We start from the raw sequence: 17,648 nt of genomic DNA, 5'->3' as shown, positions 1-17,648 counted from the left end.
TTTCCACGTTCATGCCAGGCCAAGGATCCCAGTCTAGAATGTTCCTGTGGAAGAGAATTCGCTAGAAACCTTTAGTGTAGAATAGGTGGATTCAAGATATGTAGCGGAAATGTACCCTTTGCAGAAATGTTACAAGGAATTGAAATGGGGAGCTTGTGAAAGTGAAATCCCTAGTTCTCTTCTGTGTGTGGAGACGCAAGTTGAATAGGTCCTGGGCTTTTAGCCTATTTATAGCAGTTGAGGATCAGAGCTCAGTCAGCTTCTGCCTCCGTTTCACCCTCATCAAATGAGAAGGAAGGAAAAGAGGGAGGTTGCAGTTGGGAGTACGCCCAGCACCACTCTCGGTGCCCATGCCCTCCAGCATCCCACCTTGGATGGAAAGTACAATTCCTGCTGAGCAAGGAACATTCTCCTTCAGTTGTACATGGAAGATCTGCTGCTGCTGCTGTCTCAACATCTCAAGCAGGAAAAAGGCACTGCTTCCACCGAGAAAGAAGGCCCCACCAGGGCAGACTTTTCCATTGGTGTGAATGGCACTCCATAATCCTCCATGAGGCTACATGCACATGCTATTGGTTTATGTGCAAAGCCCTGCTAACAGAAATTGCAGACATTCTAGAGAGCGGGAGGCATAGTATGCTGAAATGTGGTCACAAGGATGTTAGTTAGAAATCCCAAACCAACCTGCCATAAGGAAGAAAATTGTCTGTCATGTCTCTCTTGTGTCTTACTTTCCTCTCAATGTTTTTTTTTAACGAATTGCTTTAACGATGCTAACTTTTTTTAACCTTTCATTTTTACAGGAAACAAAAACATCCAAGTGGCAACAGTGTGAAACATTTGCAGAAAAAAACGGCACAGAATTCTTAAAGAGCTTCAAAACTATTGCACAAAGGTGCTACACAGAGTTAAATGCCAAATGAGATTTCACTGTAGCAGGAAGGAATAACTTGTTGCCTCCTAGAATTGAAGAACAAGGAAAATAGAACAGGGTCATCGTAGAACAGGTGGTGGTAAGTTAACAGCATTACGAACTTGGCAAGAATCCTGCAATTGAATCCTGCAGGATACCTTAAAAAAGATTACCCGTTTACAAAATAGGGCTAACATTGGGCCTCTTTATATTTGGCTTCTATAATGTGGATTCTGGAGTCCTCAACAAGCCATCGTAACTTAAAATTCCTGTTGTTGTTGTTGTTTAGTCGTTTAGTCGTGTCCGACTCTTCGTGACCCCATGAACCATAGCACGCCAGGCACTCCTGTCTTGCACTGCCTCCCGCAGTTTGGTCAAACTCATGTTGGTAGCTTCGAGAACACTGTCCAACCATCTCGTCCTCTGTCGTCCCCTTCTCCTAGTGCCCTCAATCTTTCCCAACATCAGGGTCTTTTCCAAGGATTCTTCTCTTCTCATGAGGTGGCCAAAGTATTGGAGCCTCAGCTTCACGATCTGTCCTTCCAGTGAGCACTCAGGGCTGATTTCCTTAAGAATGGAGAGGTTTGATCTTCTTGCAGTCCATGGGACTCTCAAGAGTCTCCTCCAGCACCATAATTCAAAAGCGTCAATTCTTCGGCGATCAGCCTTCTTTATGGTCCAGCTCTCACTTCCATACATCACTACTGGGAAAACCATAGCTTTAACTATACGGACCTTTGTCGGCAAGGTGATGTCTCTGCTTTTTAAGATGCTGTCTAGGTTTGTCATTGCTTTTCTCCCACGAAGCAGGCGTCTTTTAATTTCGTGGCTGCTGTCACCATCTGCAGTGATCAAGGAGCCCAAGAAAGTAAAATCTCTCACTGCCTCCATTTCTTCCCCTTCCATTTGCCAGGAGGTGATGGGACCAGTGGCCATGATCTTGTTTTTTTTGATGTTGAGCTTCAGACCATATTTTGCACTCTCCTCTTTCACCCTCATTAAAAGGTTCTTTAATTCCTCCTCGCTTTCTGCCATAAAGGTTGTGTCATCTGCATATCTGAGGTTGTTGATATTTCTTCCGGCAATCTTAATTCCGGCTTGGGATTCATCTAGTCCAGCCTTTCGCATGATGAATTCTGCATATAAGTTAAATAAGCAGGGAGACAATATACAACCTTGTCGTACTCCTTTCCCAATTTTGAACCAACCAGTTGTTCCATATCCAGTTCTAACTGTAGCTTCTTGTCCCACATAGAGATTTCTCAGGAGATTTCCTAGGAAGCTTGAAAGGACCATATGGTGCAGAAGGAGAAGAGAGTGTGAAGCACACAAAACAGCCTGTGGTGCATTGTTAGCCTATATGTAGGGAACCTTGGCCCTCCAGGTGTTGTTGATCTACAACTCCCATCATATTTGGTGATTGGCCATGTTTGCTGGGACTGACAGGCATTGCACTGCAGAAACATCTGGAGGGTCAAAGGTTTCTCCATTCTTGGGTAGATGATGTTAGATGGATACACGTTACACAGCAGAAAAGTAGCCCTGTGTAAGGGGGATGAGTACTTAATACCTCCCATGATATATTTTGTGTGGGCCCCCCGTCTTCTTAGTTCTGTGGATTTTTTAAAAAAAATATTTTTTGCTGTTTCATATCAACTTTATGTGAAGGTGATTGCTCTGGAGGTGGACACTGTTATCAAGGGTGAGGGTTATCAAGCAGAAGGATTAATTTAAAAGGAATCAAATGACTTCATAGAGAGCCTCTCCTGCATTTTAAACAACTGGGACATCTGTTGGATAGTTAATATCTGAGTTTCACATTTTTTATGGTCACACCCGGATTAATAGTTTGAGAAAATATTATATCCTTGTAAATGGGGAGATGAGTGAGAGATTCCAGTCACATTATATTCTCCTCAAATGCAGGAACAAGCCTTGTTGAGCTGTGAATGGTCTCTCATTGGCACTTAGCTATCAACATGGTCAATTAAGCAAACTTAGCCACTGAAGAAAGAGTGGTTGTTTGCCCATTAAACAAGAAGCCCGGTTATTCAGAAGTAGGAATGAAGGGCAAAAATGAACTCTTAACAACCTTAGCTCCTCGAAGATCTGCCTGGGGCCAAATTATTAGATGTTAGCCACCTAACCATCAATTTTTCATTTTTGATAACATAATCAGCTTGCAGACTTGGCAAATTTTCTAAAGAGACGATGGTTATTCAATCTTCTTTCTCCTATATTTAGCCCTTAGGAGTGTCCTTGAGCACCATATTTGCTGCATAGCAGAGCATATATCAACCTTACAATTAACTAGAAGTCACATTTCTTTCAGCCTTTGAGATTGCTGATGGTGCTATTGCAAATATTCGTAGTTTGCCCAGACTGTTTCATCTTTCCAATTAATAAGAAAAATATCCTTTGTATTATGAATGTAAATATATTTAATAAAGGTGAACCGTGGGCCAGGCTACAACCCCACTTACTTTGGAAATTACATTTTTCCACCTTCCCTTTTCTGGTTCTATAATTTTGTTGTGCTCTCCCATCTCATCTTGGCAGTCCAGAGATAATAATGCTCATTCTCTCCTAGCTATAGAACCAGCTTACTATTTCTAATTTCTTGGATTGGCTGGATGTCATCACAATGGGGAGAAGACCTAGACCCAAACCACGTCTGCTTGACATTTGGTTTTGGCTTCTGTGTCAGCATTTGTATATGGTTCTCTTATTGTTTTCTTTTTGTACTAATAATACTTGATTGAAACTTGATTGAATCTTGTGCCCTTGCGTGCTCCTTGTACTGTATTGGACTTTTGAAGAAATTGGCAGCATTAGCCCATTATTTCAGTTTTTGTTTTACCCATAACTGCAGATTAGCTACAAAAGTAGTTTATCAAGTATTTGCAGTGGCATGAAAATGGCTGATAGGCTCAGCATGGCCTTTATATAACCACATCTAAGCATGGCATCCAGGGTTGGAAATTGGCAGATACAGTGGATAGACTGTGAAAGTGAGCCTTATGTAAAACATAGAAGATTGCCTTGACTAGGTAATACTATGAAAGAAGCAATCATAATGTAATCCAACACACCTTTTTAAAAACAATGGGGAGAAACCTGCAGTCCATATTAAAGTCTTTGCCAACCTGGTACCCAAGTGTGTTGGCTAGGGATGATGGGAGTTAGAGTCCACAACATCTGGAGGGACTACCAGATAAACGTTGTTGTTGCGGCAGCGGCGGCTGTTCAATTCATTTCTATGCCACTTTCTCGTTTTAGAGGGGGGATCTCAAAAGCAGTTTATAACCAATACTGCATTAAAACATCAAATAAAAACATTCTAGAATAAAGTATTACTGAAGAAAGTCATGTATAACGTATACATTCAAAGCAGCACCATTAACAACACCAAAATATTACCTTAAACATTTCAAAAGAAAAGATTCCTAAAGGAAGTCAAATATTAAATCAACAATGAGCAAAAGAATAAAATACTACCATAAGCATAGAACATATCTGCTGCTGTTGCTGGCAGTCTTAGCAATGGTGGTTCATTGCTGAAGCGGCTGTCAAAGTTCAGGCTTGATGATCTGAGTCTGCACTAAGAGACAGCCAAGACGGTCTCTGCGCTCTTCGGCAGCCTCAGCTTTTGTAGCTGGAGTTAGCCAGGGCCCTGCTCTCCCAGGCCAGTGGAAAAAGGCCTTCCAGGACTCACAGTCAAAATATTATGGAACAAATACTAGACCTGAATGTGGAAGCAACAAGTCTTTGGCCATAGTGTGGCAACTGAGGGTGGATCCACAACATACATTCAAAGCACTCTTATATCACTTTAATAGTAATGAAGAATACTAGGAATCGTAGTTGGCTAAGGGTGCTGGGAATTGTGGCTCTGTCAGCGCTCTTAACAAACAACAGTCCCCAGGATTCTTTGGCAGAAGTAAAGGTAAAGGTAAAGGGGTCCCTGACCATCAGGTCCAGTCGTGTCCGACTCTGGGGTTGCAGCGCTCATCTCGCTCTATAGGCCGAGGGAGCCGGCGTTTGTCCGCAGACAGCTTCCGGGTCATGTGGCCAGCATGACAAAGCTGCTTTTGGCGAACCAGAGCAGCGCACGGAAACGCCGTTTACCTTCCCGCCGGAGCGGTCCCTATTTATCTACTTGCACTTTGATGTGCTTTCGAACTGCTAGGTGGGCAGGAGCTGGGACCAAGCAATGGGAGCTCACCCCGTTGCAGGGATTCGAACCACCGACCTTCTGATCGGCAAGCCCTAGACTCTCTGGTTTAACCCACAGCGCCACCTGGGTCCCTTGGCAGAAGTAATGTGGTTTAAATATATGGTATGCACACAGGCTGACACTGTAATTGCCTCCACACACAAATTATTCAGGAAAGTATCTCTTCTGGTTGTGTAAGATAACATACAAGAATGGAAATACCTCCAAGGCAATCTCACAGATTCTTCTAGATTTGCTGAAACTTTTATGCCTTTGGGGATGCCGCAGGAATATAAAAGAGCTGTCTCAGATTGTGGTCTAAATCCCTCAGCAAAAATGATGGTTAAAGACACACAAATGTCATTTTATTGCTTTTAATGATACTGAAAGCTTATTCTGTAAATCTAGCAATCTGGTATGATCAGATTACAGTGATCTATCATTACATTGTAGATAACCTTAGATTTTGCTTCTTTCATTTCTCATTATCACGGTCTTGCACACAGTGAGACACTTCTGAGGTTTGCCAATGCAACTCCTCATTTGGAAAGGTATTCCTAAGAGACATGACAGATTATGTGAAAGTACAGGACTACTGATGAATCTCAGTAAAATGACAGGTTTCTATTATGTTGTCCATGTGGTGTTCTCCTCCAAATGTGTGATGTTTTCTCATACCAGAGATACTCCAAAAAGAAGAGGGCATTAAATAATTGAGATTGGGAGAGGAGGAGTGTGGGAAGGCTGTGATTTGGGAGAGAATGTCATCTGGACAAGGGAGAATGTACATACATGAAGCTTACTATTCACATTGAACAACAGTATGGATGAGCCCCAAGTCTAAAGTGATTCAAATTGAAATTGACTCTGGAATTGCTCTGCTTGAGACAAGCTTTTTAAGGCACCCTTCAGTCAACACTAAGCATTTAAAGTCACATTGATTTTGAAGGACAGCAATAAACTGGACTAAGTCTTTAACCTGGGTTAGATTAAAGCAGGAGTGGGGAGCCACCACTCCACAGGCATGATTCAACTAATAGGACATCACCATCTGGAACACAACATTTGTTCCATGTCTCCTCCCCCTGCACAGAATATTCTCCAATTGGAACCAATGAAAGGCTGCTCTCAAACCTAACAGCTATACAGGAGACCTTTATAAGGCAGGAAAACTCTTCAGTGCTCCAATTTTTTATTTTGGAGGCAGCTGATTTCAAGCCTAATTACTGCATGGGAGAGGCAGGACTCAGCTATACAATGCAAATAAAACGTTTTAAGTGTGTTTTAAGTGCAATATACAATGTGACACAAGATGGCGTTGGTGATTCTTATGGAAAATTCAATGTTTGTTTGTTTTTTTTTTTAAAAAAAAGCATTGAAGATCACTCCCAATGCAGCAATTAAGTGAGGGATACGGAGCTAAAATTCTTCTGTCAAGCTAAAGTGTGCGAGTTTTATGTGTGGATACTCGTGGGTTTTATGTGTTGGTGGGTATGATTGATAATGTGTGTGGGAATGTACATGAATTAATGCATGAATGGATGTGTGTAGATGATACAAATGTGTTTAAGAGAGAGGGTGGTCTTCTCCACTTTTTGCACTAGCTCTGTCCATCAGTGGCCTGAGAGAATGTGGCCCATGAGAGTGAAAACTTTCCCCTCTCCTGCGCTAACAAATCTTATTGCTGGCAAAGGTGTGTCCCCATCTGAACTAATGTCAGATTTTAGGGAAATTGTCAGAAATACTGAATGAGGACACCTGCAGTGCAGTTGGTGACTCCAATGTCAAAGTTTCTTGTATTTTCATGAAAAGAAGATCGATTTATTTCTAGATAAATAAATAGAGACATTAGCAAAGCAGGTACTGTTTATGTCCTCATGGAAAGCTTTTGTCACATGACTGTATACATTTTTTAAAATCTAGATATATAATTATCCATTGTCCTAAAGCCTGCTTAAAAAGACATTTCTATTGAAAGAAGATTTTAGCAGGACAAAGGCTGTCCTCTTAACTTTATTATTCTTTTCTTTAATCTAAAACCTTGATTTCCCCAGTGTCATTATACACAGCCCAGAATTATTTCATCTAAATTCTCCTTTATAGAATTTTCTGTAGGTGATTATGCCATATCCCATCCTATTGTTCTTCATGCTGTCTCGTAGGGTAGTCATAGAAAATTGAACAGGGATTAAAGCAATGATAATATTCTATTCATCTTATTCTTAAAGCCTGTAAGCTTTAAATAAAGGACAATATCATTGAAGCTCCTAGTTCCCTTGGGGAAAATCAGAATATAAAACTGGATGGGCAGGGTATAACTTTTGAGATTAAATATTTTAACTAAATTTGTATATACAGCTTCAAATTTTCCCCTTTGTGACAATGAAGAGTATATATATATATATACACATACACACACACATATACATAGTCCCCAAACAGTTCTGTTTTAAATTTTTGTATGTTTGTTTCCAGGACTGCACAGCAGTTCAGTGAGAACAGAAGCCTGTGGAACTTATGAACAGTTATAAAAGCTTATAACCAGGTGGTCTGTTGAGACTCCAGCCATCTGGTAAGAGATAAAGGCGCAGCATAATTAAATATAACAATTATGGAGACAGGATTTGGGGCGGGGTGGGGACAATGGTTGCAGCCAAATTCTGCAAATAAAATAAAATGGGGCCAAATGAGGTAAAGCAGAATCATTTCCTCATAATCTGTCACTTGTGCTGTCTGAGCTTGTAAGCATTGTTTGTCATCTACAATTGCTGCATGTTCAGTTAAGGCCAAACTGGACATGATGTACAAGATCTGTGATTAGACTTTCCTGCTGCTTTTTCTTGTACAGGCAAGCAGTCTTATTATGAGGTTGCTTTGAAGACTGCAGAAGAAATACCCCATTCTACATTGCTCCCCCTTGTCAAAGCCAAAGAACTCTGAATTTTTAACCACCTGTTTTAAAAAACTCCAGTTCTCATGAATGCAAAATAATCCATGTAGCTAAAACACTCTTAAAATAAAGGGGACAATAGTCAGAAGACAGGACTTTTCACCACTAACTTCCTATGACCTCTTCACTATGTCACTGGAGCATAAAGGCCTTCTCTAGTTCTGGTTTTTCCCCATGAGTACTAGGTCTTTACTTTGGAGTCACTTGAAGAATAAAAACGAGGGACACACAGATTCTACAAACAAAGATTCTTCAATGAAATGTGACAATTCTGCAAATAATATGAAACAGGCAAAAGATGCAAATGTCTGTATACTTACCCTGTTTGCACAATTTATTGTAATTCCAGAACCTGTGATTTATGCTCACAGAATTTGCATGTGAGGAGATGGTTTGCAATAATACCACTACATGGTAGATCTATGAATTAGAACCTTTATGTGATCAGAAATCTTTTCTTGGACAAGAGGATGCACCACCTGCGACCTGGACAAAATGGAGTTAAAGTAGTTGAAGTTCCTGCATGGTAGGAGGTTGGACAAAATGACCCCAAGGATACCTTCCAACTCTACAATTCTGTGATTATAAAGTCTGCTGTAACCATATTAAATGACCTTGTGAGCAATCTACTTCAAGACCCAGATGATGAACAAACATCTCTTGTGAGACGACTCATCATCAGTTTCTCCACAACATCACCCAAATATCTCTGTTCTGCTTTCAAAAGCCATTACTGGAATCCAAGAATCCAAGGCAGCTGTGAGCTCAAGCACCATGTGTTCTGTATACTTTTAAAAATGCTTCCCCTTGGGTTGTAAATATATTTTATAAGCTTGCTAGAGGAAACAGCTGCTGTGTCTGTTAATAAGAATCCTCCTCCTAGGGCTAGGCTTTCAGCAAGCATGACCGAGTTCCTTGTCAGCGGTTGCTCAAGCCAGGAAACAATGTGGCATGTTTGCTCTTATCTGGCTCAGCTTGCAGAAGTTCCTCTTCAGACAATGAACATTGCATCCTTTTATCTCCTGCAGGAGCATCTAATGATGGCAATAAGAAGAAGTATTTTACTCACTCAATGTCAGTTTCATGATTCCTACTCATGGCTCTTTTCAGGCTCCCATCTGTTTTACAACCTGGTCTGTTTGGGCAAGAATAACAATAGTCAAGGTCTCAAATGCAAGACATACAAGAAAATGTCTCATCCACCAGCTAGCTAAAATTAACCAAATACTGAAGTACCTTAAAGGCTAACACATTTATTATGACATAAGCTTTTGAGGATTCAGGCCAACTTGTCAAATACAGGAAGTCTAGAAATCAAACTTGAACATTAACTCCACAAAAATAGTATTAATTTTTTCGTATGTATAGGATGAATATACCATGATTTATCTTTTTTTGGAAATATAACTTGTGGAACAAAGGAACACAGGAAGCTGCCTTATAATGGCACAAACCATTGGTCTAATTAGCTCAGTATTTAGTAATAGTAATTCTATACCAGCCTCCTTCCAAGGATCACACTGTGGTTTTAAATAGAAAAACACAAAAATACACAACCTAGTAACAAACAAAAACAATACCCCCTAGTTTAAAAGCCATATATTGTTATTTATTAAATGTCTGTCTACTACACCATGGGTAGGCAAACTAAGGCCCAGGAGCCGGATCTGGCCCAATCGCCTTCTCAATCTGGCCCGTGGATGGTCTGGGAATCAGCATGTTTTTACATGAGTAGACTGTGTCCCTTTATTTAAAATGCATCTCTGGGTTATTTGTGGGGCCTGCCTGGTGTTTTGACATGAGTAGAATGTGTGCTTTTATTTCAAATGCATCTCTGGGTTATTTGTGGAGCATAGGAATTCGTTCATTTCCCCCAAAAAATACAGTTCGGCCCCCCACAAGGTCTGAGGGACAGTGGACCGGCCCCCTGATGAAAAAGTTTGCTGACCCCTGGTCTACACTGACAGAAAGCAGCTATCTAGGGTTGTAGGCAATAGTTTGTTCTAATATACAGTTACTGGCTCACACTTATATTCATGAAAGAGGTAACCTGAGCCCTAAGCTCAAGCTACCAGAGTGGGTGTGACTTGGCAGGCTCAAAGTCTCTTTTGCTACCCATCCCCGCCTTTGTCTTTTTTTCTCTTCCTGGAACAAGCAAGAAGCCATGTGGCCATGGCTCCCTGCAAGTGAACCGAATCTCTAAAATGAGATTTCATAGCCTGCATCTTTGCTAACCCAAAGATTGTATGATCCTTTTTGTAAGGAAACCAAGTAACTTGATTTTTAAGGTCATTCGAAAGCCTTTTTCATCTGTTTCATCTTTGTTGTCTGTAACATCTGGAAACTCTGAGTAAAACATCCACTTATTTGCAGAGCTAAGTGTCATAAGTCTATCAATTGAACTATGGTCCTTCCCCCACAAGGTGTCTCCTACCTTTGCCAAAAGAAGCATTTTACCCCTTCTGTGCCCCCCTTTTTGTGTTGCTGCCAATGTAAAAATAAATGATAAATTCAAAGTTATAATAACAACTGACCACTACTTTTCATACTCTGACTTCTCGTTGAAATCTTCAAGTCAGTGCTTACAGCAATTTCTTTAAGAATACTTTTATTTCATCTGACCCTAACAAACCAAATACTATCTGCCACTTTCTTGTTCAGTGAAATGTGTCCCTAATCACTGCTGCCTCAATTTAACTTGGTTTTTCAGAGATAATATTATGGTGCTGGACAAGGGAATAATTGTTTCATTGGATATTGGTGGCTTATGCATGGATATCAATCTTATAATAGTTTTATTGGCACCATGACATTTTCTCATTAGAAAAATCTCCAGAGGCGCTGCTTTTTAATTAAATTGTGTTGAAGTTAGTAATGTTGGCCTTGAGGAAAAGATCTAGCTATTTCACGTTGGAAGTCTCTTTGTATTATTATTATTTACGAATTAAAGTACAGTAATTGAAATTGCTACAAACAATTCCTCGTTATTCAAATCTGTTGCCTTCCAACCTCAAGGAGATCTCATAAGCATTAGGTGGCTATAAAACATTTTATTAGCTTCTTTAATGGTGTCTGAACTACTTCCCTTCTGAAGTAATCTCTGCAGTAATCTCTTTTGGACAATTTTCAGTTTAATATTCCCAGAGGCATAGCTGCACACAAATTGGAAGCTGGATGTGGTCACCAAATGTAAGTCACCATTAATAGTGATCTGTGCTGAAATGCCAAAACATCACACACTTAGTACTGGTTATCCAGCTAGTACTGAAAGTTGTTAGATCCCTATTCCCATCACAGAGCTACAGCTTCCAGAGTTCTCTAGGAAGAAGGATTGATTGTTAAATCATCATGGGAACTGAAGTTCCCTGAACAGAACAGAGGTCTTCCAGCAACTTTCATCACCTTAAAAAACTACACTTCTCATGCTTCTTTGGGGGAAGCCATTACTAAAGTAGTATGATACTGCTTTAAATGTATAGTGCAGATGGGGCTGGATTGTCCAGTGGCAAATCCTAACATGCTATCTTCATACTGCTTTCTACACACTGCTGTAGCGCTTTGAGTCTACCGCACAACACTTCATAGTGTGCAGCTCCTGTAGTGATTTATTATCACACCTCCCTTGGTTGACTATACATAGAATTGTTAACATAACACTTGTTCCTTCTGGCTCCCATCCAAAGAAGGATGATACAGGCTGAGAACTAATCCTGATGTACCTTACTTTTAAAAGGGTCATGAAAGCTGAACATGGTACAGGACCGTGAAGGCTAAAGCAATGTGAAAACATATCTTCAATTAAATTTGAGTGCTTTCCCTATCTCAGCCTAAAAGGAAGATATTGCATCTACTTTATTGATTTATTTAACTAAATTTTTAAAAGAATCCTGGGAACTGTAAAATGATATAAGTGTGCTTTAAACGTATGGTGTGGATGTGACTTCTGTACACTCCAGATTCTTCTTTCATGGGGAAAATGTTGGTGCTTTTTTATTCTGGTGCCCTTTTGCACCCTTGCTCTCCTGTAATAGTGGCTGACAAAGCTCTAGCCTTCTGACCAGATCCAATCCCCTACTTTAAACGCTCAAAGAACCAAAAAAATCCAGTTGATTATGTTATTTTTCTTATTATTTTTCCTAAGTTTGACACCTGTTTTTGACCCCCCACCAGCTCTTACATACTTTTTGAAAGTGACCTCTGATGAAATCTAAGTAAAGAGTCCAGCATGTAAAGATCGTCTAACATATAAAAACCTCCACTGACAATTTGATCAATGGAGGTTAATATTGATTTGACTATACTATACAAAGAATGCTGTGCTGCATCTTCTTATTTATACCAGTCTAGAAAAGGATGTTTTAACTGATGGGTTTTAACTGTGAGCAACACTCAGGCATATAATTCATGCCCATTGATTGAGTTTCAGAGAGCTACAGAACAGATATCTGTGATTGCAAATGGCTCTATGGGATTGTTTTGTCTCTGCAGAGGGTGCAATGGCTACAGTGGGACATCTGCCTGTTTAGCAGGAGAGAGGTGCTTCCATTTTCCCCAACCTGGTGCCCTTCAGATGCTTTGGATAACAATTCCCATCAGCCCCAGCCATGACTCCAGGTTGGAGAAGCCACATGCAAGAAACCTGATAGGCTGTATGGATTGAGTTTATTGGTGGCTTGTGGAGACAGAGCCATTGACAGGCAAAACCAGTGAATTATAATTTCATACCCTCCAACATTCCTCAGATGAAAAGCTTGGTGGTGGTGGCACCAGCAGGGGAAATAGGGACATTCTGGGATCAAATCAGAAACCAGGATGGCTTCCGTAATTCCGGGACTGTCCCTGGAAAATAGAGATACTTGGAAGTTATTTAATTTTGTCCCCATCCTCCTCTGCACTGTGTACTACAAGGGCAACACAGACTAAGGAAGAAGAAACTGACAACCAAGGCCACCCACTGGGTAGTTGTAAATAAGGAGGCAGGCAGGTGGGGGCTGGCTGAGGCAGGACAGGCTCACCATGAGGCAAGGTGAGATGACCACCTCAGGCAACAGGATCCACAGGGACAGCAGATCCCAATGTTCATCTTGTTCCTGGGACAGCAGATCCCTTCATCTTGTTCCTGATAGAGATCTTCAGCCATCCTTTCTTCCCTAGTGGGGAGGCAGGGTGCCATTTTGTGGTTTACCTCAGGTGCCAAAATGTATTGGGTCAGCCCTGGGCTTAAGGCAGACTGAGGTCAGCCACCAACTTGCCCTAATGAACCAGCCTCCATTGATTGCATTGTTGAAAATCATCTCTAGATATTTTTTCCTCCTTGTGATTAGACTTGGAGACTGCAAGTACATGGTTGTTTCAATGGGACTTGCATCTGAGTAGAAATATTTAGGATTGGCCAGTAAGTGCCCTCTTCACAATACAATACTGTTTGTTTGGTCTTTTACCAGCCATTTCATTTGATACTTCTGTTTTCATAGTGCAAACCCTATAATAAACTTAGTTGGTCTCTAAGGTGCTAATGGAATGATTTTTTTTTATTTTGTTCCTATTAATTTATTTTCTGTTTCAAAACAAAAAGTTCTATGGAGATTTTCCTCTTTGTTGGCTCAACACATTTTGTTAGCAGATGATTTCAGGGGAAGGAAACATTAGCAAAAAAATACTAGCTACCAAGAGATTTGACTAGTGATCAGATTATTAATCCATAATAACTAAACTGAAGCAATCCCTTTGCGGGGATCTGATACATGATAACATTCACAGAGCAATTAATAGAATTGATTATAAAAATCAATCAAATAAGCCCAGTGGCCATGATTAAATCTGCCATAGGAAGAAAAACACAAAACAGAATGGATAAAGTTTTTGCAGTTGGTTTTAATTAAAATAGGCCTGGGGAATAAGTTTGTAAACGGGATTGAAATGCTACTTAAGCACTCTCAATCAATGCAGGAGTCTGAGGGATTTGTTCTAAACCCCTCACTCTTTTCTTGCTTGATGTAGCCTAAGGCCATAGCTGTTCAAACCATTACATTTCACCCTGTGATCAAAAGCAGTGTCTTGTAGGAACATCACACCATGCCATCATGTAAGGGAGAAAGAGTGCCATAGTTAAGTGTTAGAGCACATGCTTGGCATGGGGAAGATTGCAGGTTCAATCCCTGGCATGTCCAGGCAAGGAAGAAAAAGGCTCCTCTCTGGAGTTCTGAGCTAGACATTCCAATGGCCTGATGTCAGCCTCTGTACCTATGTACCTTACTAAAGCATATGCTGATGGAAACCAGTGCTGTTAATCAATGATTTGTGTTGGAATTTCTGGTCAAGTAAGTTCAACACAGTCCTGTAAGACAGAGTTCAAGGCGCAGTCCTTGAAACAGATACACATGGCATGGAGAACAACTATCTGATTTGCATGATGCTGTACATCAACAAAAAATTAAAGAGGCCTCCATAACACGATTGTAATGGGAATACTATCCATACATCTGCCACCCTTAAACCATTTCTTGGCATGAAGTCTTTGTCACTACAGCTTCATATGTACCAAGTGTCCCGTAAAAACCAGGAAATCCTATTTTTTTCATGCAAGATTGCTGCCACCATTTTGGGTGCTGAAACCTCATGTGCTCTTGCCCTGAAAAAGTGCTTTTCTCGGGGTGAGATCAAGGCATGGGTCATGTGACTAACCCGGGAGTGCGTCCTGGAAGACACACATCCTTGGTTTTGGTATGAAAAGTTGGATGGTATGCAGCTTGCATCATCAAACTGATGGCGAGAGCTGAATCCTAAACCCAGTTCTAGCATTTCTTCTCTTGCTTCTTCATAATGTGCCCAGTACTCAGACATGGCAGAAGATTCCTGTCCTGAAAGCAAGTTTCTTATTTGCTCTGCTGCAGAGTCCTCAGAGCCAGGCTGCTAAGACATTTGCAAGCTATTTCTATAGCAGAACTGTGAAAATATCAGATTTTTATCTGCAAATATTTTTTCCAATGATGGAAACGACTTCCAGCTGCTCTATGGCCGTATCCATAGCCTGGTTCTTGCATGCAGTGTTGTGGGGGCAGTGTGTGGGGGGAGGATCATATAAAGAAAATAAGCGTGAGTAGCTCAGCTATATGGGCAGCTCCCTCCACCATGAAAAGGTGACCAGGTTTCAGAATCCTCCTTCTACCGTAGCTCCCTGCTATGCATTTTCACCAAGAAGAAAGTTACATTACAGTATATTCAGTGAGGCTTATATCCATGTAAGCATACAAATGCTTAATTATGATGATCAAAATGAGGAATGATGAGAAGCTGTGAAATATACGTCCCCAGGATATTCTAGCTATTTCCCCCCTAAGTTGCTTTAACTGGAGGAGAAGAGGGAGGTGCAGGGGGGGGAAAGGTGTTTTATTCTGTTAATGAAGCTATCTGTTGGAGGCTGCCAATTTGATTGGCAAGGCAGCAGTGGCAGAAGAATGTGCAAGTCTTTCTCAGCGGAGGATTTCTATGATCAAAGTTGCCCTCCGACTACTTTTCTCCCCTTAGAAGGAAAAGACAGGAGGCCCACATGGACCTACATAGGGAAAAGCAGCAGGAGAGGAAAAGTAGCTGGATGAGACAAATTAGAGCAGGAAAAATGGGCTGTGGGGAAAGGGTGAAGCACCCCCCCAACTGCTATTTCTCCATTAACATTTGCAGCTCCTTATGGCAGCATTTCAATTTACTTGGTCCCCAAGGAGCAGTCTCTCATCACCCTGCTCCACCAGCAACAAAACCAGTAGGGGAAAATTCTGACCTAAGCTTGGGAGTGGTAGTTAAGATGCAACAAAATAAAAAGAAAATAAAAAAACCCACCCTTCTTTGCCTGCTTTCTCAGGATGTTTGGAATTTGGCTGGATGGTGATCATTGAACTGTTGTCAGCTGAGAATAAGCATCCACTGTGGGGAATGTTCACTTCGTTGATTGTTTGCATCTGGCTTTTTAAATCAACAGGCAGACTCTGTGACAGCTGCGAAATCATAGTTTTGGATCATCTAGAAAAGTGATTCCCAGGATAAGGCAACAAAAGTCAACCAAAGAGCACTTAATTTTGAAAAACAAACATCAAAGACAAACAGAAAAATAGGCACTGGGGAAAATAAGTGCCTGAAATGTTTCTATACATAAAAACAACAACAACAACCACAGCACAAAGGATACGCTTTCACAGCATGCTCCATCAGCCCATGTAGTAGGAATAGTATTTTATCTAAACTGTGGCAGACCAGCATATAATAAAAGCAATGAAGCAGGAAGACAGAACAATGATGTTAAAATTGCCAACAAGAATAATATTATAATTCTCCCACACGGCGGCATGAAAACATAGGAAGCATCTAAAGGCCGTCCATGAAAAGCTTTGTGCTACTTTAACGCTGTTGATTCTGTGGGGATATTTCAGAAAACTCTTGAGCATTTGTTTGTGAAATTTCGGAATTCAAACCAGCCCTCACACAAATCAACAAATAAGAAATCAACAATGGCTGCTACTCCATTTCTCCGAGAGACGCAGTTAGTGGTGGGTTTTGTAGCAAATGCTATTCTTTCCTAACATAGCTCTCTCACCCCACCTGCATACTGGGAAATGTCAGAGACGGAATCTTTGGGGAAGGCCTATTGCTCAGTGGTAGAGCAGGTGGTTTGCATGCAGAAGGCTCCAGTCCAGCAGGCATTTCCAAATGCACAGTTCTATACAAATTGTGCAGCTTTCGTGTGGATCTAGTGGGAATTTGGGGGCAATTCTGAATCAGTGGCTGAATGAAAAAAAAAAGGTGAAGTCAAATAAAGGAAGGAGTTATAAAGTCTGCCTAACATTCCAGACTAAGTTTTCCAGGCTAGTTTCCCCCTGGTGTGTACCCAAACACAAACAAATTGAAGTTGTGCTGATTTGCAGAGGTGGGGGGGAGACAACAACTTCATTGCACTCTAAGAGAATAATAAGCACACACCCTAAGTGCTGTCCAGTTCCTAGTACACTAGTCTCTCTCCCCCCCCCCCATATCACCTAATGCTGTGTGGGTTTACATATGTTCTTTCTGAGCACACACACATAAGGAAAAGACACAGGTGTGTGGCAGTGGTACATGTTACAAGTGCAAGTGAATGTCACACCCCACTATGTAGTTATCTGATTTCCTTAGGAAAACTTCTGGGTCCATCCCAGGTCCAATTGCTGGCATTACCCATGAAAAGGAGCACTTAACAGGTAATGTGAAAGGCCTGTGCTTCAGATCCTTGATTGCTGCTTATGGTCAGCCATCTAGAACAGGTGTGTGGAATCTTTGCCCCCCCCCCCACATGTTGCTGAACTACAACTCCCATCAGCCCCAACAAGCATGGCCAGTGGCCAGGGATGGTGGAAGTTAAAGATCAACAAGGTTCCCCACACCTGAGCTAGAAGGACAAATAGTCTAACCAAGCATCTGGCAGTTTTCTATGTAATCTGGATTCAGTGTCCAGGAACTGGCTAGGGATGCAATTGTTTACTTAGGAAGAGTGAGGACAACATTTTTATATCAACACATGTAAGTAGAAAATTACCTTGAAA

At 41.1% G+C, this 17,648-nt stretch overlaps 1 protein-coding gene across 24 annotated transcripts in view; it reads left to right on the top strand.

Annotated features, from left to right (window-relative positions):
* The window catches only part of IL15 (interleukin 15), an 87,890-nt gene that overhangs the window by 24,028 nt on the left and 46,214 nt on the right, over positions 1-17,648 (top strand). For 14 of the 24 annotated variants that reach the window (XR_015947754.1, XR_015947751.1, XR_015947743.1 and 11 more), the window contains one exon: positions 804-1,013. Coding sequence is in view for 2 of the 24 variants with exons in the window: in XM_060278628.2 (XP_060134611.1) it covers positions 804-923 (120 nt within the window). In the remaining 22 variants the exon portion in view is untranslated. Of the gene's footprint in view, positions 1-803; positions 11,044-12,567; positions 13,592-17,648 lie in introns of those variants that run through there. The other 10 variants (XR_015947753.1, XR_015947736.1, XM_060278628.2 and 7 more) reach the window with 8 other exon arrangements.

This window comes from Zootoca vivipara, chromosome Z1 (genome assembly GCF_965207765.1).
Source record: "Zootoca vivipara chromosome Z1, rZooViv2.hap1.1, whole genome shotgun sequence".
NCBI lineage: Eukaryota > Metazoa > Chordata > Lepidosauria > Squamata > Lacertidae > Zootoca > Zootoca vivipara.
Note: the sequence above shows the minus strand (reverse complement) of the source record. Positions and strands in the feature narration are given on the sequence as shown.